At 40.6% G+C, this 23,389-nt stretch overlaps 1 protein-coding gene and 1 pseudogene across 1 annotated transcript; one reads left to right on the top strand and one right to left on the bottom strand.

Annotated features, from left to right (window-relative positions):
• Positions 1-310: 310 nt before the first annotated feature.
• PRDM8 (PR/SET domain 8) lies at positions 311-7,356 on the bottom strand. The gene is made up of 4 exons (XM_003772982.2): positions 7,158-7,356; positions 4,628-4,848; positions 3,338-3,569; positions 311-2,907 (listed from the first exon to the last, which is right to left on the bottom strand). The coding sequence occupies exons 2-4, from the start codon at positions 4,844-4,846 to the stop codon at positions 1,157-1,159; spliced, it is 2,202 nt and encodes a 733-aa protein (XP_003773030.1). The 5' UTR covers positions 4,847-4,848; positions 7,158-7,356; the 3' UTR covers positions 311-1,156.
• Positions 7,357-7,920: 564 nt separating this feature from the next.
• Positions 7,921-18,767, top strand: LOC100931343 (annotated as a pseudogene).
• Positions 18,768-23,389: the final 4,622 nt, after the last annotated feature.

A 23,389-nucleotide genomic window follows, 5' to 3' on the forward strand; every position in this document is an offset into this window, starting at 1 on the left:
CTTCCAGAATAAATTATCTGTTCCCACAATGTCAAATCTTTAAAACATAAACCCAATATAATAGCAAAAGATTTTCCAAACGATCGTCTGATAGGACTGTCTACCTGTCCCCACACAGTTGATTCCGTTGCCGCCACTTAACACTTTGTTATTGGTGAGGGAACGTGCAACTTTCTTTATTCCCGGATTTTATTCTTTGTTTTCGCAGGCTCTTTTCTCCTTCCTCATCCACTCCAAACTGCAACTGTAAGGAATGTGCGTATTTTACCTTCTTAAATCTCAGTAACCAGACGCCACAAAAAGAAGACACACTTTCCAAAAGTCTTAGCCACACTCAAGTGCTTTGAAGAAAATAGTCATTTATTGTCAAAGCATCCAACATACCGAGATAAACTATAAAGTTTGATAAATCTTTGGAAGGGGGGAAAAGAAACACATAACTATGCATACTTCGTTTCACTGGCACAAAATTACACTTTGTAGTAAAAGGAAATACATATTTACAGAATCGATGACATTCTTCATGGAAGTCCTGTAACTATTTCATGACACATGCACTTTCCCCTGGAAACTTAAACCAATCCCCCCCCTCCCCATTTTTCAAATTAGTTTTTGCTTGTTTGCTTTGTGGGAACACAAACTGTAATCGCGTAATGCAGAAGCCTTGCATTCTTCTTTGTGCACTTCATATCTAAAATAAAAATTTGCCCTTCCATATAATTATTACATCTAAATTGTGTAAGTGCTTAATAATTTAAGTAGAAACGTATGACAAATGCATCAATATGTTGCAATATATGACATTTTAAAAAATGTATTTTGGGGGAATGAAAATGCGTGCATTAAAAAAATCCACAAAAACAAACCAAACCCCCGAATAAAAACCCACTCCCCTTTCTGACTCAGATGTATATTTGCGGGTGTGGCTTTGTGCAAGTAAACATCGGAATGGTAAATCATGTCTCTGAGTCCCATTTGGTGGCCCTTTTGCCCTACACTGTGTGCGTGTGTGGGAGTGTGTTAGGAAAGAGGTGAGGCAGAAAATGTAGGGGGTGAGTTTCATTCCTGCAGCTGAAGGGGGTGAGTTTCGTTCCTGCAGCTGATTTTCTTCCTGTGCGTAGAGATCCCGCTGACTGACTGGTTCTTCCATTCCATTTCAATTATGCGAGGTCATGTGCCTGGATAAGTGGTGGCGCTCCCTGAAGGATTCATTGCAAATGGGGCACTTGAGTTTCTCCTCTCGCCTTCTCTTCACCAAAGGTTCCATCGCATACTCCTTTTTGTGGTGTGACCGCATATGGTACACCAGGTCGGAAGTCATGCGGAAGGAGGCGTTGCACTTGGCGCACCAGTTCTGTGCTGGCAGGCAGAGAGACGTGAAGGATGGAGGCAGCAGCGTGAGCGCCGAAGGCAGCTGCAGCTGCAGGGGTCCGGCTGCGGCCGCGGCTGCTGCGGCCGCGGCCGCTGAGCTCTTGGGCCAGAAGGTGGTGGCGTATAAAAAGGGGCTCTGTTTGGGAAGGCCGCCTCCATTCTGCAGCGGCGCGCAGGCCCCATTCAGGTCCGCAGCAGCGCTCTGAAGTTTCACTGCCAGAGGGTCTGCAGGGTACAGTCTGGTAGGGCCCACGCCGTCCCCAGGATGGCAGGGCTCCAACGAACCGAGCTTCTGGCCCAAAACTAGGGGAGGCATTTGGGAGAAGCTTCGCGCGGGCTGCGAAAAGGCGCTTTTGCGTTCGTCGGACACTGCGCCCTGCCCGGTCCCAGCGCCGGCGCCTGATCCTCCATTTCCCGCGCTCCCGCTGCCTCCGAGCTGTGGCACGGTAGTGAAGGCGCTACCCCGGGCCGGGCTGGCTCCCTCCAGACGAGCGGACAACGGGCCCCCGGGCCGAGCTCCCAGGAGTTTCTCCGGGCCCGACGGTGAAGATGAGGAGGAAGAAGATGAGGGGGAAGAAGTATTGCTGGCTAAGCCGCCTGCTCCAGCGCCAAGATCCTTGTCCTCTCCCGCGCTTGTAGCTCCGTCGGCAACCTCCTCTTCTTCCTGCAGGAGCCCCGAGGTTCCCCCGACGACCCTAGAGGCCTTTTTCACCTCCACGAAGGCGCTGCGCTTGGCCTCGCCAGTCTCCGGACTAGGTGGGGCGAAGAGACGGCCGTTTTCTTCTAGACTGAAGTAGCTACCCGTCGTGCGATACTGTTGCTGAGGAGTGCACACCAGGTCCTCCTTGGAAGCCGGTTGGGGCCGCTCAACAAAGCGGCCTCGGCCCCCCACCAATACCACTCCACCACGGCTGCCCTCCTCCAGCTCCTCTGGGTATTTTCTTTTCGATTTGCTGCCGCCGCCGCTGCCACTACCACCGCCACCATTCCCGCTCCCCGCACTCGGCGTGGCTGGGTGCAGAGCGCAGGTGGTGTTGCTGTTTGGGCTCAGCTCCACCTCCTGGTGGCCGCTGCCGCTGCTGTTGACTCGGCTGCTTAGACTTCGAGGAGGAGAGCAACTACGGCCCCCACGGGAGTTTTCCAGCTCTCGTGCAAGGTTGTGAAAATCCGTAGACGGTTTGACGCCGCTTCCCGCGCCGGGCGTCGAGGTGTTGTTGCTGTCCTGGGATGCCTGGTAGTGGTGGATGGGAATGGTGGGTGGTTTGCAATATTTGGGTCCAGGTCCCAAAGTAGCCTCCGGCTGCTGTTGGTCCTTCGCCACGCTGCCACCCCCGCCTCCTCCTCCACCACTATCGCCGCAGCCTCCACCTCCTCCGCCGTGTTCCTTTGTGCAGCCTCCGCCGTCCTGCTGCTCATTGTGGGAGCCGGTGTCAGCGCTGTGTAGTCTCTTGGGGCAGCGGAAGCGCAGGTGCGCCACGTAGGGGAACTCGAACTGGAAACGTTGGCTGCAGTCCAGGCATGTGTAAGGGGGAGACCCTGTAGCAAGCAGACACACAGTACACACACAGACAGAAGCTGTTATTCTTGTCACCCCACGCCTGTCAGTCCTAATCGTTGCATAAAATCGGCTGTCTTTCATAAGTTTCTCAAGAGTAAGGTCTATAAACTAATCAGACTACACCAATTCCAGCCTAACTTTTGTTTTCCCACTTGTAATAAATCAATCAATTAAATTACAATGTCTACGTCACAGCTAATCCCTCTCACCAGCAGCCTAGTTTCATTCGGGGCTACTTCGCACTAGGGACCTACAGCAGTTTTTCCAATAAATGAATAAAGCTTTCACTTCAGAGGTCGTGGGCCAGTAGTCTGAAGTGAGTTCCGAGGTTGATGGGCCACCTCCCGCCTACGGTTTCCTCCCCAAGCCTCCAAAGGGGACAATGATTTAAACAAACTGATAACCTACCATTCATTTTGCTGTGCGATCTAGAGGAACAGAGCAAAAGAAGATCAGTCAGGTCTTTCCCATACCAGACAAGCAACTCCTCGTCTTTGGCAATCCTTCGGAGGGATCGGTAAAATAATTGTCCATTTTTTATGTAGGCTTCTAGGTTCTGCTCTTCTTTATCTCTAGCTGACTGAACCAGACGAAGCCACATTAGACCTTCTGAGGACCCATTTGCTGCTGAAGTGTCCACCTGCATTAAAAGTAACCAAGAGGAGTTAGCCAACATCTAATCTCTTCCCCTCCAGCCTCTCATCCTAGGTCCGACACGCTGAAAGCACACCCTGCCCCTCATCTCACAAACGTTTGACCCAAACCCTCACTCAAACACATTTTTTGTTTCTCACAGAAAGCATGAGGAGTAAATGTATCAATAAATGTATCTTCCAAATACATCTTTAGGACATTGCTTTGTTGTATTGGACAAAAGCCTTTAACTTAAATATTGTATAATCAATTTTACTTCAAAAAATTAACCTGCCTTTGGTGTTTAAGATTTATGTGCTAATTGAATTAGTTTCTTTCCTCCTTCAACTTCTTCGCTTTATATTTTGTTTAGTAAAGAGATGGGTCTAGCTTAGGCCTAGGCCCTAAGATCAGGATCCAGAAACTCAGTTCACAATCAACTCCCTGAATGAAGAAGGAAAACCACAATATCGTTGTGACTTTCCTCAACTATAAAAAGAAAAGTTGGCCAAAAAGATTAGGAAGATTCCTTCCATCCCTAACTTCCAAATTTGCCTGTTGTTGGGAAAATGTTGTTGTAAGTCTGCAGCACCCAAACCTTTTAAAATCTTTTCAGACAGTTCCATCTCAGTCAAGCATTAGGGTGAAGGGTGTATGTGGGAGGAGAAAGGGTGCATTTAAGGGTAAAAAGACACTTTAGAAGTTACCAAATGGAAGACAAAAAGAATTATTTTACAAATGGTCCAAGCATGTGAGAAATCTTTCAACAATAAAAATAATTCATAAGCCAGTTCTACAGACAAAATGAAATGGAGAATTGAACCAGTTGTTGGACAGATATTGCAAGCATAGGAAACCACTACCCCTTATATTATCAACTCGGTTCAGCTGATAGGGAGACAGGAGGAAGGTGAAGAATATTTCACTTTAGGACCGATAGATACTGCTACTTACTGTAAGCCCCGCTGAGTTGATATGTTAAGGGAGGGGCACGGGTATAAATCTTTCCTTAACCCTTTCTTAACAGTTCATTGGCAATGCACTCATCAAGCAATCAAATCTTACCCGGAATATATAAGGAACTGTTCTCTTATCTGTGGACTTAAGAGCTATAAAAGCGATACTGTCGTACAAGGAAGTGTGGCTTAGAACGCAGGGACCGAATATGGCATTTTCTGGAATGTCGCAGGTGGTATAAACGCTGGTAAAAATATCAGTCAAACATTGCTGAACAGCCTTGGCATCTCCATCCCAGACGCCCCTTTGGACACCGGTATCCTCCATCGCTTAAGACGGACATGCACAGCAGGAGGGGAAAAAAAAAGTTACACAAAGTTATCTACGGGAACCAATGTATTGGTTATTCTAAAATCTAAGAATTCGATTCTCCTCTTATTTTTATGGTGCTGTTGTTTAAAAAATAAAATGAAGGATTTCCTTTGAGGGGAGCGTGTTATACTTTGATGTTTTCAAGTAAAATGAGCCTTTGTATTTTCAGGATGTGAACTGAAGCCGCAAAGCAGTAGGGGTGGGGGAGCAAAGCGATGTTGGGGAGGGGACGTAAGATGAAAAAGTCATAATTATATTAACCAACGGAGAAGAGGAAGGTAAAGTTGAGGATAAGAGGAGAATAACGTGATTTTAATACAGGTTATTGATTTTCTCAAATTAAAAGAAACTTCTAGTGGCTGAGGGAAAGCTTATTCCTTCGGTCCTTTTTGAGCTTTAGAGCCATAGACCCAATCTCTCTCTTCCAAAAGGAAAACCAGAGTTAGAGAACAGGCTGTGACAGAGGAGCATGGCAAATGGATTTCAAGTGGACTGTCAATGTCACTGATTTCATGTCAGCTAACCTTTAGCTCTAGTCTACAAGAGGGAACGTATGTCTGCTCATTACCATAATCCAGCACTTTCCCTCCGAGACTTTAATTAAAAGCAGCAAGCAGAGGTAATTATTTTTACCTCGACACGCTTATTTATGGATGAGGGTGAATCCCAGTTACCTTGTTATACAAGGGGATAGATTCAGTCAAATGTGACTTGTGAAGTGTGCAGGTACAAGGCAAGCATAAAGTGTCCCAGTTTAGGAATACAATTTGTGCAATGAGTTGTGAATGCTCACTTCCCCAGACAGGACACTTTGTTTTTTGAAAGGGTAGGAGTGGGGGGCTCAGGCTATCTCTTCGTTGGTTGTGCTCTTAAGGGTGGGTTCTCCAGCTGTTAAATCTTTAGGAGCTTCTAAATCAGTCACTGATGGAGAGCTCTCTATTAAGCTGTCATAAATGAACATTTCTCCCTCCTCCCTTTGAACTCGCCAAAATAAAATAAGATAAAAAGGGAAATGTTGGGATCATTTACAAATGGAAAAAAAAGATCGTTTTGAATCGTAAAGAACCATTGGAATAGTGTTGGGTGTATTATCTATTATGCTGGGTGATTCTTAGGTTTCTCGGACCTGGCATTTTCTTAATTCTTATCTCAGGGATAATACCTGTAATGTCAGTAACAGAAGATATGGGGGCTAATTATCTCCAGAGAAACTACCGATTAGGAATTAATATTATTAATGTACATTTCCTTTTAATATTCATTAACCAATTAAACTCACAATTTGGTTTTGAGATAGATTTTTCCCCCCTGTAGTTTACAGCATGATTGAAAGTTTGATTTGGTTTGCTTCCTTTTACCTTTGCTTTACTATGCCCAGAAAAATTTAGAGAGAAGAACTCTTAAAAGAGAAAGTTCCTTTTTTATGGACAATAGCTCTTTCCTCCCTCATTTCTCTGTGGCTTTTACAAATTAATGTAATTTTTAAAAAAACCCTCCACAACTTATCTTACTCTTTTAAAAGCCTACTTCGATTCTCTTCTTTCATTTTGCTTCAATTCAACGTTTCAACCTCGAATTTTTCTCTCTTTTTAACAAGTCCCATTCTCAGAAGCCTTTCATTGTGCTGGAGGTCGCCCCGTCACTTCGGGCAACAGCAGGGACGCAGTCATTAAAATGCAGTTTTACCTAACAATACGGGGAAAGGGTCCCCAGAACACCCGGGGTAATCATCACACTGCCCGCCCGCCAAGCCCCAAGCTCGGAATCAACACAATAACCCGCTGATAGGGATGCTGAAGAGAGTAAAGAAGAAGAACCGAGGGTTTGTCTGCCCGCCTGTTCGCCAATCTTCCAGATTCCTTACTCTTCCCTAGGCTACTGATGAATTAAGATCTCAAAATCTTGCTCTGCTCTGCTCTCTCGTTCTCTCTCCCTTTTCGGAATCCCTTTCTGAGAACCAGATCCATTCAGAGAAAGCCAACCGCTCCAAGACGATCGGGTTCCATCCCTTCTCTTCCATCAGCCCTGGCATTGTCTGCCGGTTGCCAGATCACCACCTCGGTAGCAAACCGCTTCTTTCCCCTTTCTCCCTTTTGTATATAACGTATTGGTATTGTAGGTTCCCAGCTCATCCCCACCCCATAGCGCTTGAAATTAGGAAGAAAAAAATACTTCCCCCACCCACTCCCGTTGCATCCCCTCGTCCCCGTTCCCCCCTCCAATACACAGAAGCATCAACAATCACTACCAATGTAAATGGACTTACCAGGAATAAGGTCAGAATATAATTCCCAAACCAAGGATACCCGAAAAGGATAAAGGATAAAATCGACTCTCTCTTCCCCTACCCCTAAGTGTCTATTGTATTTCCATGTCAGGAGACGTTGGTTTTCCTGTCCTGTGTGTCTTGTAAAGAGAAGGGGAGAGAGAGGAAGATAGAAAGGAGAAGAAAAAAGGGAAGGAGCAAGGAGAGAGAGAGAGAGAGAGAGAGAGAGAGAGAGAGAGAGAGAGAGAGAGAGAGAGTTGTACAGATGGACCCGATGCAGTGACTGACTGGCACACAGACACACACTTTTTGTTTGCTGCACATAATCTGCCCAATGACGCGTGACAGCCCGTGTCCCCTCCCTTTAACTCTTTACTCGGCGCCACTATCCCTGTGGTTGTCCCCTTTCCTCTTTCTGCCTCCCAGCTCTGCTAGTTACCTGGAGGTCCAACACTTCCCTGCAAGAGTCGAAAAGCCTCTTACGGGTGCTTAGATTTTATTTCATCTCCTCCGAATACTTCATTTGGGGATAGGATGGGGAGAGCAGGACAGGGAAAGGAAGAGAGAAATAAATTAATTTTATAAGAAATAACCCTCTCCACCAATACTATCATAAATTAATAATAATAATGATGATCATAAGAAGGGGGATCGAAAGTTTCAGTAGGTTATTGTGTTCCATTTAGCACTTAGGGAGTTCTGGAAGCACAGCTGATGAGAGCACTACTACTAAGGGAGGATCTTAAACAGTCGGTGACGGGTGATGGACAGGGAAAAGGAATGGGTGAGTTGGGTTAGTCCCAAATTGCTCCCAAATCACTGACTAGAGACTAAGTAGAGTTTGGGGATGGGAATAGGAAGAACGCTAGCTTCTTCCCTCAGGATTTTTCAGACACCCACTGCCCCGAATTTTCAGAGGGGAAAATCAACTTTTTAAAAAACACAAAGTCAACTTTTCCATGGCCATGGGACCTCTGTGCCAGACTTGGTGATGATAGAATAGAAAAGGAACTGGGTTGGTTATTCCAGAGAAGTCGGAGGGTGGAATGAACAATTTGTGAAGCTTTGAAGGAATGGGGTGGTGGGAAATAACGGGACCTATAGGAACACTGTTCCTCTTCTCTGGGTGCATAGAATAAGAGATCTCAAAGTGATTGAAGAAATGTTCAGCTTACTAGCACCAGCCATACCTCACCACCATCCCCAGTGCCTAACATTCACCCAGAGATCCCCCAGAGATGTGAAACTGGGGATTCCTGAAAGAGAGTATGGAGTTTGTGCTTTGAAAGTATGTAGGGAGTGGAAGAAGTTTCATTCAAAGGCTTACAAGCTGCTTTACTTCTTCAGGCCCTTGAATTCTTGAAAAGGAGTTACCTTGGAAATCTCAAGAGCATTTCTAGATCCTCCTATAGATATTCCCTTCAACATTATGTTCTAAAGCTTGGGGGTGCTAATATGGATGCTAGAAGAGCCTTAAAGTGAACTGCTAGAATCAGTCTTTCAGTACATTTTTACCTTTATGGAGAGGGTCTGAAAGCTTTCTGTTTTCCAGTCTTCTACTAAAGGAAAATAGGCTACTTGGTTGTTACAATGTTGGTTTTTCCTTTACTAATGTGCTCATGGCCAAAAATCAAGAAGACATACAGCATTTATCCATATAACTTCAGAGGACCAAATACTATAACTTCATTTTATCAAATTTATAACCTTATCCAAAAAAAAATCCATTATAAAATTCTAACCTAGCAGAAATCTTAGGTTCAAATTAACCAGGTACTAGCAGATTTCTAAATCATTTGAATTAGGCTGAGAAGTTAAGGACAAAATACGTACTTATTTAGTCAGACTAAGTTCTGAATTGCCCTATAATTGTTGGGGGTGGAGTGGGCGGAATTAAGGATAGATGCATCCCATTATTATTGAAGTCAATAAAATGTATGCATTGTATAGATACATCAAATTGTAAATAGATAGGAAAATAGGTAGTTAGATAGACAGATACAGATATACATAGATAAAAAGATGGAGTTTCAAATAAAGACAGGGATGGAAAACTGAATAGTGTTTAAGAGGAAGATTTGTATTGGGTGCTACTTCAGTTCCTCATCTCAAGCATAGCTAGGACTCTTTCTGAAGCTGAACACATGACCAGTTTTCTGGGTCAGAATGGCATTAAAATCATCTCCTCCTGAGTGAAAAAAAATAAGTATTTTTGTTCAAAAGAAATGAAGGAACTGATAGAATATAATAGAAAAGAGATCATTAGCTACTTTCACTTTCTTTTGCCCCCTTTTCCTTGTTTTCCATGTCTTTTTTCCTCCTCAGTCATCTGTTCACCAAGGTCAGGAGTGATTCTGATCAGACGGCATCCTTGTGCTGCAGGGGAACTGAGCTGGGAAGCTTCTCTACTAGAAGGAAGGATTCTGAAGTCATTCTGTTTCATTTAAGTCACAAAACTGAAAGTGGCAAAAACCAGAGAGAGCAGCACAGAGGACACTTTCCCTAAAGTTTTAAATTTCCTCCCCTCTAAAGAAAGCTTTCTTAAAGTCCTTGAAAAATTCACATTCTTCTTTACTCATCATTCCTGTCTTCAATCCCACCACATGGACACACATCGTGTGTCCATTCTTTTCAGTTGCCTTTGCTAAAGAGAAATTAAAATCACTTAGCAATTCACATACCCCACCCCCATACTTTCTCATTGAACTTATCAGGACACATCCCAGGGAGAAATGATTGTGTTGACCAAATCTCCTTTATCTATATTGTAATGGAAGGTTTTCAAAAAGTTTTCCTGTCAAATCCCAGAGAGGTAGAGAATAAAAAATTAATACAAGTAACAATAATACAATTTTAATTTGCATTTATTTGAAAGATGTGTTTTCTCCTTACATTTGCACTATTAACATTCATTTAATATCAAGAAACCAGAAGAGCAAACAGAAGGGGGACAAATCATTAAAAGCACTCTCTTATCCAAACCAAGGTGGAGTGAGAGGTTAATAGAAAGAGAAGTAAGAAAAAAATAAAGTAATATTTTAAAGGATTTTAGCAGAAAATCCAGGAAAATTTTTAGGGCTGAGCAGAAATATTAAGACAAACAGGTAATTAATAAAATAGTGAGGAAGAGAAGAAAGTTGAGAAAAAAGAGAAAATTGGGAAAGAAGTCTCACAGACATCAACAGAAGCTCTTACAGGAAATTGCAGGTGGGTTAAAGGAAGATTTACTGTTTGTTCCAAATTTCACTGATTTTTATTTTAGTGTCAAAAAGATTAAGAACTGCATCCTAGTTACCATGAGTTGACAGTTAGACTTTGGGGGGGGGGGGAGAGGAAGAGGAGGAGAGGGAATACAAATCAAGATGTCATATTTCCTAATGATTCCCTTTACAAATTTTTGAAAATGCCTCCAATGAATACTATTAAGTGCAGAGTGAAGCTTCTTAAGGAAGAAGATAATTAATGTAAACTTTTAGTAATGAGACTTCCTTGTCTTTTCTTTAACAAGTCAGTCAGTTACATGTTTCAAATATGCCCCATCTGTACATGTTCTTTAACTTGAACAAAGTGCAGAAAGGTTGTGGTTTTTTGTCTTTTTAATTTATTTTTGCTAATTCAATGGGGAAATACATGTCAGCTATTTACTTTCTTTTTCTTCTTCCAAACCAAAAAACCTTGGGGAGGCTATAACTTTGAATATCTTGGAGGAAAATAAAAATGTATTCTGTCCTTTACAAACCAAATATTCCCCCCTGCTTCATTGTAGCAGTTTGAATAGAGTTAAGTAGACTTTCAACACTCATTTTATCCAATTCCACCAAACTTGTCACCTGAATTAAGGAGATTGACATAACATTAAAATATGGGAGTATGTAAAATTTAAACAGTAATTTCTGCCTGAAAGATTTTCAGTATTTCAAATGGCTCAGTTCTTGCTTTGTGGTATAAATTGTCTAAATGAATATCATTAATGGGATGGGGGGACGAAAATCTACAAATTATTTTTATTTCTCTCAAAATTTAAGGGACAGCACGGTACATAAACCAACTTGAAATTGCTCTGACATTATTAATTATAGAAATTCACTGATACTAAAAGCACTGTTAAGACATTTATGTGCATTTATTCAGCTTCAAAAGCGACTATAAAGCATACCTCAGTCAATAGTTTCATCTAATTCTCACGGAACAATAGGTTTATGCATATATTTGGGGTTCTTTTCCCTGATATTTTATTTCCAATTAAAACGTTAAAGGGATAACAATGAAGAAGGATGAAGGATATTCCCCGTGAGCATTTCTGTAAAGCTTTCCCCAGCTATTGAAAAGATAAGTGGATATTCTACTTCTACTGCCTTCTTTTGGAAAGGATGAGTAGAAAAGATAAGTTGATGAAAAAAAATCTATTGAAGTGGGAGAAAGCAGTAGGAGAAGAGGGGAAAAGAAGTGGGGGGGGGGAGGGCAGGGAGAAGGTGTGGTAGAAGGGAAAGGTAAAGTAAGGAAAACTGTTTTAGAACTATTTGAGTAAGAATCTGTATGCTCAGCTGAGATAAATAGTGGGGAAGAGAAATTTTAGTCTTGTTTAGAGAAAGATGAACTCTTGTACGATGATCTTCATAAGAAACCCCACAGGATGCTTAGGCTGCAAAAGGAAATTGTGCTCCCCTCCCAAACGTCCTTCCCTCTTGGCTCACCTTATTCGCCTTACAAATAAGGGGTTGGTTTCCAAAGGATTTGGATTTCTTTTCCAGAAACAACTTGGAAGGAATGAGAAAGGAATGTAGAAGGAAAATGGAGCTTACTTTATGCCTTTTCCTTTCCTAATTGAGGCGGATGTGAGAAAGGAGCACTTGTAAGAGGAAAGAAACAGAGAATTCTGATTGTGCTTTAACTCTGACAGTAAATGACAAGTTGTTTGCCTTCATTGGAATTAGTGGGATGAGGCACATTTTCAGGAATAAACTTGTTCAGACTCTTTGATATGGATGGAGAAAAAGATGAGAGGATTGTGTGGATTGTGTAGGAATACTTAGGAAGGAAAATTTACTCCAGAAACATCTCCTATCATTCTATAAGGGATGACCAATCTGACTAAGCCATTGGACTCCTTTGATGAAGTGAATCAGAGGTTGAGGTCTTAATTCAAAACCTGTGGCATGTATCAGATCTTATTCAGTGAGGCTTAAGAAATGAAGTGGGACTAAAATATGAGCACATTTTACTGTTTCAGACTGAAGTTCATCTTTGTCTTTTTTTAGGGGGTTGCATAACACTTTTGGGTAAGATTTTATGAAATCTAAAAAAGAAGATAGATGAAATGGAAAGAGTAATGGCTATGGAAGCAGAAAACCTAGGTTTAAATCATGACTGCTGCTTCTTTCTTGTGTAATATGTATAAACTGAGGTCTGTTATTTTTTACTTTTGTGGGCCTTGGTTTCTTCATGAAGAAAATGAGCGTATTTGACTATATGACTATTTCCCTCCAGTTCTAAAACTTAAAATGTAAATTTTAATAAGTAAGGAGTTAAAATTCCAATATTTTTCCCATGAGAAATCAAGAAGATTGATGCCAAGTGAAGAAGTCCCTTGTTGTAGCTGCTGCTGCCTGGAAATTCACCTTTCATGGATTTTGTTAATCCCAGGCTCTCAAGAAGAAATATCCCAATTAAAATCTGTAAATTACAACATTATTTTCTCAAAAGCAGTGTTAAAACACATGCATAGCCTCTTTCTCATGCACTTTATAAATTCAGATTTAGAGAGAGAGAATGAAAAATATTCTGGATTCCTGCATTTGGAGATTTTGACTCACATCCTACCTCTGACATTAATAATGCCATTTACTATCTTCTGTGACCTTGGTCAGATTACTTAAAAATTCTGGCCTAAAGTTTTCTCATCTGTAAAATGAAAGAGTTGGAGTTCACGACTTTTTAAATCTCTGATCCTATGTACTGCCTATTGGATACCTCAAACTCAATGGATCCAAAATAGAAACTAACATCTTTATTTCAAACCTACATCTTTTCTAACTTCCCAATTCTTTTAGTCACACAGGTTTATATCCTGGAATACTCACCAATTCTATTTTCATAGCATTCCTCCAATTCATTCCTGCAACCCAATTCTTTCTAGTCCCCCTGTCACCTTAACCTAGGCCTTTATCACCTCTTAAATGTATTATTTCAATAGATTTCCTAATTAGTCTTGTCTTCTTACTCCAATCTCTTCCCTCCATTCTCCACACCACTGTCAGAGAGAAAAAAAGTTGTATTCCTGAAGCAAAGAGTTTCCATTCTCCACCCTATTCACTATGTCTATAAGCATCTGTCTTAATCTGCCTTTAAACTATGTTTCCAGACTTAATGCACATTACGCCTTATACCCTTTATCATTGTATTTTTAGATGGGTCTATTTGCCGGTTCCTTTTCCATTAAATTTCATTTCTTGTCTTTTTACTTTTGCTCAGGATACCTTTATATCTTGGAATATATTCCTTTCTCACCTTCCTCATTTGGAATCTTAAGCTTCCTTCAACAACTATCTTAAGTGCCACTTTTATAAATTTTTTCTCTATTCTTTCTACTGCTTTGGTATTGGGGCATCAGTCACACAGAAGATAGAATGCTGAGCCTGGAGTAAGGAAGATTTGAGCTTATATTTGAGCTTGCACACTTAATAGCTATGTGACTCTGAGCAAGTCAATTAACCACGTCTGCCTCATTCTCCTCAACTATAAAATGAGAACTACAGCAGCTACCTTTCAGAGTTATTATGAGGATCAAATGAGATTGTGTACCTGGCATATAGTAGGAGTTTAATCAATGATTGTTTACTTCTTTGCTTTCAATTAGACATATCAATTTACATGTTTCTTAAAGAATTTTTTTCATTTTTCATATTTCCATTCCTAGCACCTAGTATAGTTCCTTGCAAATAGTAGCCTATTGATAAATGCCTACTGAAGGAATGAATGGATGCAGAATTTGGAGGCTAGTGTTACTATTTGTTCTCTCATTTTCCACTGCTCCCAGGCCTCTGCTGAACAGCGGGTTGATCCCTTTCAGATCACCAGTGTAGAGCTCTTTTTTCAGGCAGCAGACAAGACCTCTCTCTCCTTCATTTAAAACATAGTAGTAAAATAAATATCAGATTGGAAAATTCTTCTGGATAGAGTGTTTTCCAGCCTTCATCATCATTTTTTTTTCAATAGTAAGAATAAAATGTAGGAGGTCACTCAGCAGAAGTGAATCTCTTATTCTTTCTTGCTCTGATAAACCTCACAGTTCTGCATGTAACAGAGGAATGTAGCATGGAGAATGAAAAGAGAGGGCTGATCACACCTAGCATGGCAAATTTTTCCATATTGACTCTCTGGAAAAACAATCTTCCTAGGAATCAAGTTGAGTGTCTTCTGTCTCATTCTTAAGGATGAGGCAACGCAAGGAGGCAATCATTGACTCTAGATTGTTTACTTCAAGGAGCATACATAATCCAAGTCAAGGGCTTTCTTGATACATATACACTGAGAAACCAGTTAACATTTGTGATTATTTCCTATACTCAATTCAGAAGGGCTATGAATCTTGGAATTATACATGTTAAACACTGCTGCTGAAGAGTTTTAAGAAAGCTTTTCTCTTTTAGGAGAAGGGATCTAAGTAGAGGGCACATAGGTGTGTCACTTCTGTTCTTGGAGGAAGTCTCTGGGATCCCTGCTTGAATACCCTCCACCCCCAAGAGAAAGATATTTGAAGAATGATGATAGTAATTGTGAAAAATAAAAGGTGCGGGGATTGAGGAGAGGGAGGAAAGTGTTGAGGACAGCAATTAGTAACCAAAATAGAGACCAATTCCTTCTCTACCTGAGACACTTGGAAGGAGATTTACATTTAATCCTAAACAGAATTACCTATGGCTTTAAAAGGGCTCATATTTTCACATTAAACCGATTGAGTGTTTGCAAAGCTCCCTTCATGATTAACAGTTGCATGAATTTCATGGACTGCACAGTCCAGGGCTTTGTTGTTGTTGCTGTTGTTTGTTTGTTTATGCTTTTCAAAAAGGAAGGATGATTAAAAAAAAATAACCTGCTAAACAACTCCAACATCAGGCTATCAAGAAATGAAAAGGAGATATAGATGTGAGCTGGGAATGTCAGTAGGAGGTAATTAAATGTGTCAACAGAGGTGAATGACTGTATAGGGTAGAGCAATTACACTAACTCTGAAATCTGGAAGGATTGGGGGATAAGATCTCACTCCTGGTATTTGCTAGGTACATGACCATGGTCAAATTATTTGTTCTTTCTGAGATTTGATTTCTTCATATTCTTAGGGGAAAGTGGATGGCAAATGCGAGTTATTTAAACATGAAATACAATGACAAACCAGGAGGAAAGGTGAGCTTTGACAAAAGATATAGGACTTAGTTTAAAATCACTGACAGCTTACTCACAATAAAAAATGGACATACAAATGTCCACTAAGGTTCTTTATGACAAATTCTTTGATGCTGTGAATAAGGAAAGGGGAAGTTCTCTGTAGTAAACCATAAAATATCCAAGAATACACACACACACACACACACACATACAAAGATATATATATATATATATATATATAGAGAGAGAGAGAGAGAGAGAGAGAGAGAGAGAGAGAGAGAGAGAGAAAGTTCTTGAAAACTCATTCTGAAGTTAAAACAATCCATTAGATTGTATGGATAAGAAAAGCCTCAGAAACACATTTTACCTATTTATTTAGAGGTTTCCATTGTCCTAGAAAGCAGCCCAAGAGTGGGTAGATCTATTGATGGAATGTCCAGATATAGCCATCTTTTGGTACTGAGGGACTCTCATGACTATCATTTTGCCTTCTTGTGACTATGACAATTTATGTGACTATAAATATGTCTCTCTAAGAAGAGTTTGTGACATATAAGTTTGTCCTGTGAATTGTTAGGGAAGGGTTTGGATATTATAAGCAGGGAAAAAGATTTATCAAGGTAGGACTTCTCTTACTGAAAGATATTCCTAAAAACGGGTTTCTCTTTGTATTCTTAGACTCCAGTTTTCCTTTGGTGGGATAAGGTGCTTCCTACTACATAATGCACACTCTAAAGTAAATTTTCTGGAGGTGTTACTAACATAGGATAAGTGGCATTCTACAAAGCTGCTTAGTACACCTAACAAAACAGAGTGGAGTGAAATAAGGGCTTGCTGTGAAAGAAATGAATCAAAATACCTATAGGCTTAGGACTCTTAGAGGATGAGCACTCAGTCACTGTTTCTCTCAGTCTCTTCTTTTAGAGGAAATATTTATGGGCTGAAAGCTTCCAAAAAACTGTCAAAAATTAGGAAAATTCATTGATAAGAAAAAAAAAAACAGTTCCTCCCGTTTTCTTAAAAGACTGAGTCAGGTATCTACTATATTTCACCTCTCTCCATTCTCCCAACTTTATATGGAATTTCAGTGTGCCCAGCACAAAGCACAATGATTTTTTTACCTGGTAGGAATTTATTATTATTGTTATTCAAGGATTATTATTCAAAGAGAGGGACATCTAGATTCTATTGAATATGGTGCAGTGGTTGGAGAGTTGAGTCAAAATAAGCTGAGTTCTTCCCTTTAAAAATATAAATATAGATAGATGTGTATATATCTATATATTGGCCATATGACAGAGCTATTCATTTAACCTCTCACTTCTTTAGGAAAACCCCTGAATTAGTGTGAATTTTCTTTTCTGGGAGTCACCAATACTAATTAAATCCCAGGTCCAATCCCTATGTCCTACTCCTGAAAGCCACTTGGTGTAGTCATTTGTATGGACCCCTATGGAACTTGGAGATAATCAGTTAGTCATATGCCACATATTTAAGACTAAGCTTGCAAGGGAAGGGACAAAAATTATATACATCTTCTACAAAAGTATAATCTCTTTCTCTCTGTCTCTATCTCTGTCTCTCTGTCTCTCTCTGTGTGTGTTTGTCTCTCACACACAAATACGCCCACACACATATAGAGCTAAAATTGTAAAACACAAAGGAACTTTATAGATTCTGACTCATAAACTTCAAGTTTTAATCCTTTGAGTGTTAACATCTACTCACTTCTAAGTAACAGCCTAAGTGACTGTTGGAATAGTCACTGGGGCTTGCATATTGAAAACTATTCTACTCTAGTAACCTTCCAAGTTGAGTAGGAAAACACCATCACAAAAAAAACATACCCAAATATTTGGCTATCTGGGAAGCTCTGGCTGCTTTCCTAAATCACTCATCACTCAGCACTGCCCTAGGGTTATCCAGGTCTAGGGCTACAACTTTAAATACACCTAGATGATGATTTTTTTTGACTAAGTGAAAGAAGACATTCTTTGCCTCAATTTCCATCCAGCCATAATCAGTAAATGTGTGTGGCCTTAGTCAAACCTGTTCTAGACCTTATCTCAAAAAGCCCAAAGTCTCTTATTTCATCCTGGGCCATCTACAGTCATCCTGATCTATATCTGGTCACTGGATCCAGATGACTCGATGGGAGGGGGGAGAATAAGGCAAGTGACCCTACACAACTCTCCCTCACTTAAATCCAATTCACTTGCATGTCATGGTATTACCTCCCTGATGTCATGGTCCTCTTTGAGAATGAAGGACAAACAAGATTGTCAGGACATTTTTGTGTCTGACATTTTGTGTCTGACTGTTCTAAGATTGAGAAGAAGAACCACATCCACCTGAATGAGAGCCACAAGAGCAACCAAATAGCTGCACCATCTTTTTGAGCTCTATTTTGAAACTAATTAACTCTAGTGTTAAAGAGAGATCATTTGCTATCTGACTCAGCACATCAAGGCAGCAACTACTGCAAATTGAAGGCTATCATATAGAAGACCACTCTCCTGCCCGATCTGTGGCACTCTAATATCAGGGTGAATTTATATTGAAGGGGTAATACCTGAGGTAAATATTATTATTAGGACTGCAAACCTGCTTGTTCCTAATGACAGTTGCTACAAGTTTGAGGGCTGACTGATATCATTTCTGGAGCAGTTCTTCTGGAGCAAAATACAAATGGAATGAGATGGACAACTTTGAAGCTGATTCCAAAATTGGAAAAGGAAATCAATAATCCTGAGTGTATTTATATTAATGAACACAGAGGAACAACTTCCCAGGGCTAAATCCATCTCTAACAGAAGGCTTTCTTGGAGATATGGTTTTCCATTCATATAAGACCCTTTGGCTGATGCTAGACATCATGGAGAACTTACAGCTCATTAAGACTCAGGACATCCTTGCCAAACACACAAGCATGATCATTGTCAAAGGAGGCCTGAAAAACATCACATTGCCAGTGCCAAACTCATGAAAAATGGGATTGATTATACTGTCATATGAACGTGGCCCAAGAGTTTGGCGACTCAAAATTAGGTGTGAGGCCAGATGACTCTGTGTCCTGGAACAAGATTTATATGAATTCTGGGCCAGTCAATGTATATACTGATACCCTTCCTGGCTTTCTTTTGCTTATGGCAGAGACTTTTGCCCAGAAAATTAGCACCTTCACTCTTGAGAAAAGTAACTGAAACAGCTGATTCTAGCTGTAGCCTGGGACCTGGGAGTGCTGCATTCTGACTTCTACTAATTATTTTCTCATAATTATCCCCCTCTCCCTCATCTCCAATCCTCATGGTGCCCTAGTTAAGGTCAGTAAAAATGCCCAGGGCTAAGGTAAAGATATCTTTATGTGTCAGTTAATAATACAGAACCCCAATGCCAATAAACTTTGCTTGTCTCACCCTCTCCCCCCCCCCCAATAGAAAAAACAATGGTCTTTAATTCTGCCATCCTTGTCATACCCCCTTTCTGAAAAGAACCAATTTCTTTTAATCCTCTACTATGGCTCAGCTGTGGGATTTCAGCTAACCCAGAATTTAGATTCCCTGAATCTAAATGTATTTACCAGACAAATCTGAGGCAGAATGAGAAGAGAGGAGCTATGGGAGAGAGCTTTGAAGAATTATTTATTTTCCTGAGGCCAGCGAATTTTATTTTATCTTTTACTTTTTTGATAAGAGCCAACACAAGTTTAAAGGTCCTAGGTGATATTTTCTCTTTGGGGGACACAGGAGGACTTTGATGTTCAAATCTTAATTGGACCAGCACATGATTTCAAGTGTTGACCTGGTGGAAGACTATCAAACCTTTCTCTTTGGGGAAAGGATGGGATTAGAACAAATGTTTTTCAGCCCCCATCAGCAGTCTGAGGTAGTTTTACAATCTATAAAGTATCTTCCTTGGTATGCACCAAAATAGATTTCATAAGGAATCTGTGTAATTAAGCGGGTAAAATTTGGTTAATTGGAAGGTGATGCTAATGGAAACAAGATCTTGGGTTGCACCTTTCCCTAAGGAATCATCTTCAAAATGAAAAACAACATAAAACAAAAGAACTGAGCCACTTCCTGGATAAACAAAACTTTCCCAGGCAGAAATTTCAGGAAAGTCAGAAATTAACCAATAGCTGGACTTTGTGGTAGGAGGATAAGAATGACATGAAATAAACTCATAATCCCTTTTTTAAAAAGTTCAAAATCTATTTTTGATGGAAATACTGGACTGGTTGAGTATAAAGATAATGAAAAAAATAGTGGTTCCTGTTTTTTTTTTTCCTCTGGTGGTTCCTGTTTTATAGACAGTTTGTATAGACAAAACAGGTGGATTTTAAGCAGTAATGGGATTGGAAATTTTCAATGAAGAGAGAAATTGGACAACTAATTAACAAGAGAAGATATAAGCTGAAAACTGAAGGATAAAGAAGTGGGTTTGACTTTTCTTGTTCTGATTTCTTAACTGAACCTCCCTTCTCCATTTATTCGCTAAACAGTCTGACACCCTGGAGAAGTCAAGTGGAGGATAATTAGCTGAAGGAATTTTTCTGTGCCATTGCTTAATCTATCTTTTTGAAGTACTTTAAGGACATTTTTCATTTTTGTCTAGTTTCTCCAAATTTCCAAGATATTATGGACTATACTTAGTCATGGTCAATATTGCTTGTAGTAAATGATAACAACAATAAGAAGAAAAAAGACTAGTTTTGGAGAGAAACGAAAACTAATTTTGTTCCAGAAGTTAGATCTAACCCAAATATTGTCATTCTCCTTCTCTACAGTATAGTAAAGAAAAGAACCTGTTCTCTCTCTCTCTTTCTCTTTGGGAAATTCCATAGAACAGAGATAAAATAAGAGGATTCCATTTTCCTTTTTCTTTCTAGCTCATCCCTCACATTCTTTGCTTTTGCTCTTCTCCTGAGAGAAGCATGGGACAAAGGGACACTTTCAAACCAGGGTAAAGAGTAGGGAATGGTAGGGGAGGGAGGAATGAGGAGAGATTTATGTGTGATTTTTGGAAACCACACTTGTGTCTCCAATCTGTCATCTCAACCTATTCTGGAAGAAGGGTCAAATGGACTGGAATTAGAGAGCCATAGAGATGAGGGCAAGGAGTTAAGTATGTAATTTTGAGGTTTAAGAAGAAGTGGTGAGTGGGAGAGGAAGGATGAGAAAAAATACAGAAAACCCATAGATGAATTAGTTTAGTTTCTTTTTTGAGGAGGAAGTTAGGAGTGGAGTGGAAAAAAGAGGTTGTGAACCTACACATGTGTTCTTTTGTGTCTATAAATTGATACACATACATATAAATATGCATGTATGTATGTATAGTTGTGTATCTCTTAATGTGCATGTGTTTCTATGTGGATATGTGCATGAGTGTGTGTAGGTGTAGGTACACAGCTGCTAAAATGTCTCAACCACTGGCAAGTCTTTAGAAACACAGCAGGTACTCTAGTGAGTCAAGAAATGCTGGGGAAGTCTATTGATGATAGAGGTGCAATTTGTGGCAGTTACCATAGAACTAAAGACTTAGAAGTAAAGGTAAGAGATTTTTTTTTTTTTGGAGGGAGGAGAAGAGCACTATTGAAGGGAAAGGACCATTAAGGAAGGAGTAAAGTTAAGGAAATTTCTATTGGTGGCTCACACTATAGATGAAGAATAATACTAAGCCCCACACTGATATTTCTGGTTACTCTGCATACACCAATTCGAAAATGGATAGCTTAAATGTATTTTCCATTTCACTTCCCCCTCATTGGGCTGTAAATGGCATTTGTTTTCATTTCTAGAAAGTACAATGCCAATAGAGTTATATTGTATTATTTTCATCAGGATGCTAACATCTTTGGATGTAATTTGTTAATACTTCTTTGCAAATAGGAAGTCCAGCTTGTCACTCCACTTCCCCCCCCAAAAAAAAAAAAAAAAAACCATCCTTGATTCATGACTATAAATCCCTATTTCCAAAGTTAGATTTGGAGGAGTATTTTATTTTGCTTCTTGCATTCCATATTTTTTCAACTCTCCTATTTCATATTACTGGATAAACAGAAATCCTTTCCCCAGAGTTACAGTACTGGGCAAAGTTGACAACGAGTGGGAAGGAGTTGCAACTTTCAAAAAGATTTATTTTTACTCGCCATAAATCTCTTCCCGTTGTTCCTCTGCCCAACGAAGCATGATAAAGCCCTTTTCCATAAAGTATTCAGCATTAAGGCCACAAAGCTCGCCCAATCAGTAGCCATCTGCTTCTGCCATGACTGCTGCTCCCTAAGCAGGGAAAAGCAGCCAGAAGAGAAAGGGCGCTACTGTTAGGGCTGCAGGACAAATGAGAAGCTCTGAATAGCGCTCGGACCCTTTAGTTTGCCTTGTGTATCTGTATCTATAGAGACAGGGAAAGAAAGGAAGCATTATATTGATACAACAATTGTAAAACAAAAAAAGGAAGAGGCGTCTGAAGGGCAATATAGCATGCATCAGAGGTCTCCAGATAAAAGGGGTGCTAGCAGATTTATAGAAACCTTTAATTGGTTTTCAATTGAAAGATAAAGAGGTTGAGGCAAAACTATGGAGAGGGGCAAAGTGTTCTGTATTCACAGTCTGGAGGCTTGATCGATTTCAAGGAGTCAAGCAGTTGCAGAATCTTTCTTTCCCCCATTGCCAGTGTGGCGGACCACTGAAGGGGGTTGCGCCTTTTCCTTTTGGGAGGGAGACAGAGGCTCAAACAGTAATAGGGGTACTGATGTGAATCCTGCCCAATTATTGGCTTGAAAACCTAACCTTCAGAGACCGGGGATCGAAGGGTTTTGAGGGATTTTGTGTGTGTGTGTGTGTGTGTGTGTGTGTGTGTTTGTTGTTGTTGTTGTTATTGTTCCTTTCTGGGATGGGGGTGGGGGTGGGGACAGCACGACAAAATAAGACTACAGAAAACAATATTTGATAACCAGAGAATGACTCTTGCCTGTTAGTGACTCCAGGGCGATCCTAACATCAGATTGATGTGCTGGCCGCTGTGCCGATGCTGGGCACATACTTTATCAATGCGTCTTTTTGCCTCCCTCTCCGTACGTAGTGTCCTCAAATCATGCAAACATTCCTTAAATAAGTCTGGCTCTTCGTTTGTTCAGAGAGCTAATTTATTGTCCTGAGCCTCGGTTATCTTTTTCAATCCCCTAATTAATAAAAATAAAAAGCAATGGCGCAAATTACGATTATGAGGGACAGGAAGACTGTTTTGAATAAAAAGAAGAAATGATTAAGTTAATGACACGATAATGAAATCTCAAGTGCGATAAACAGCCCCTTGTTGATCATTGGGCATTACCCAGGGCAGGCAGAAAGCTGGAAGCCTGGGCTTCCTCCTCAAAGTGGGTGGGCGATCTCAGGCCTTGCCAAGGCAACCAAGAAGCTCCACTGCCCGCCAGCCCCCAAATTAGGCCAATTTCCCCCGAAGCCTTTGAAATGATGACTGTGAAAAATTTAGAGTCTTCTAGATGTCTGATGTGTTGGAGGAAAACGAGTCTCTCCATCCTTTCTCCCTCGCCTCTTGCGCCGCTCCTGGCACCTCCCAAAGTCCCTCAACCCCTTCCATGAGGTCAAGAATTGCACCCTCTCTGACTGAGTTATTTGATTCCATAACAGAAGATTTCTCATCAAATTGCACAAATGTGCCACAACTTCCCTATCACGGTTTTCCTTCTGCCTTTGAACATTTCTCTAACGAGTCCAAACTCCTATGGAAATAGCCAGAAAATGAATGTACTAGGTCAGAAATCGCATTTGCTCACGCATGGGATTAATATGAGCATTGCCTAATGCTGCTCTTCACAATTCGTT

This window comes from Sarcophilus harrisii, chromosome 6 (genome assembly GCF_902635505.1).
Source record: "Sarcophilus harrisii chromosome 6, mSarHar1.11, whole genome shotgun sequence".
Lineage (NCBI taxonomy): Eukaryota > Metazoa > Chordata > Mammalia > Dasyuromorphia > Dasyuridae > Sarcophilus > Sarcophilus harrisii.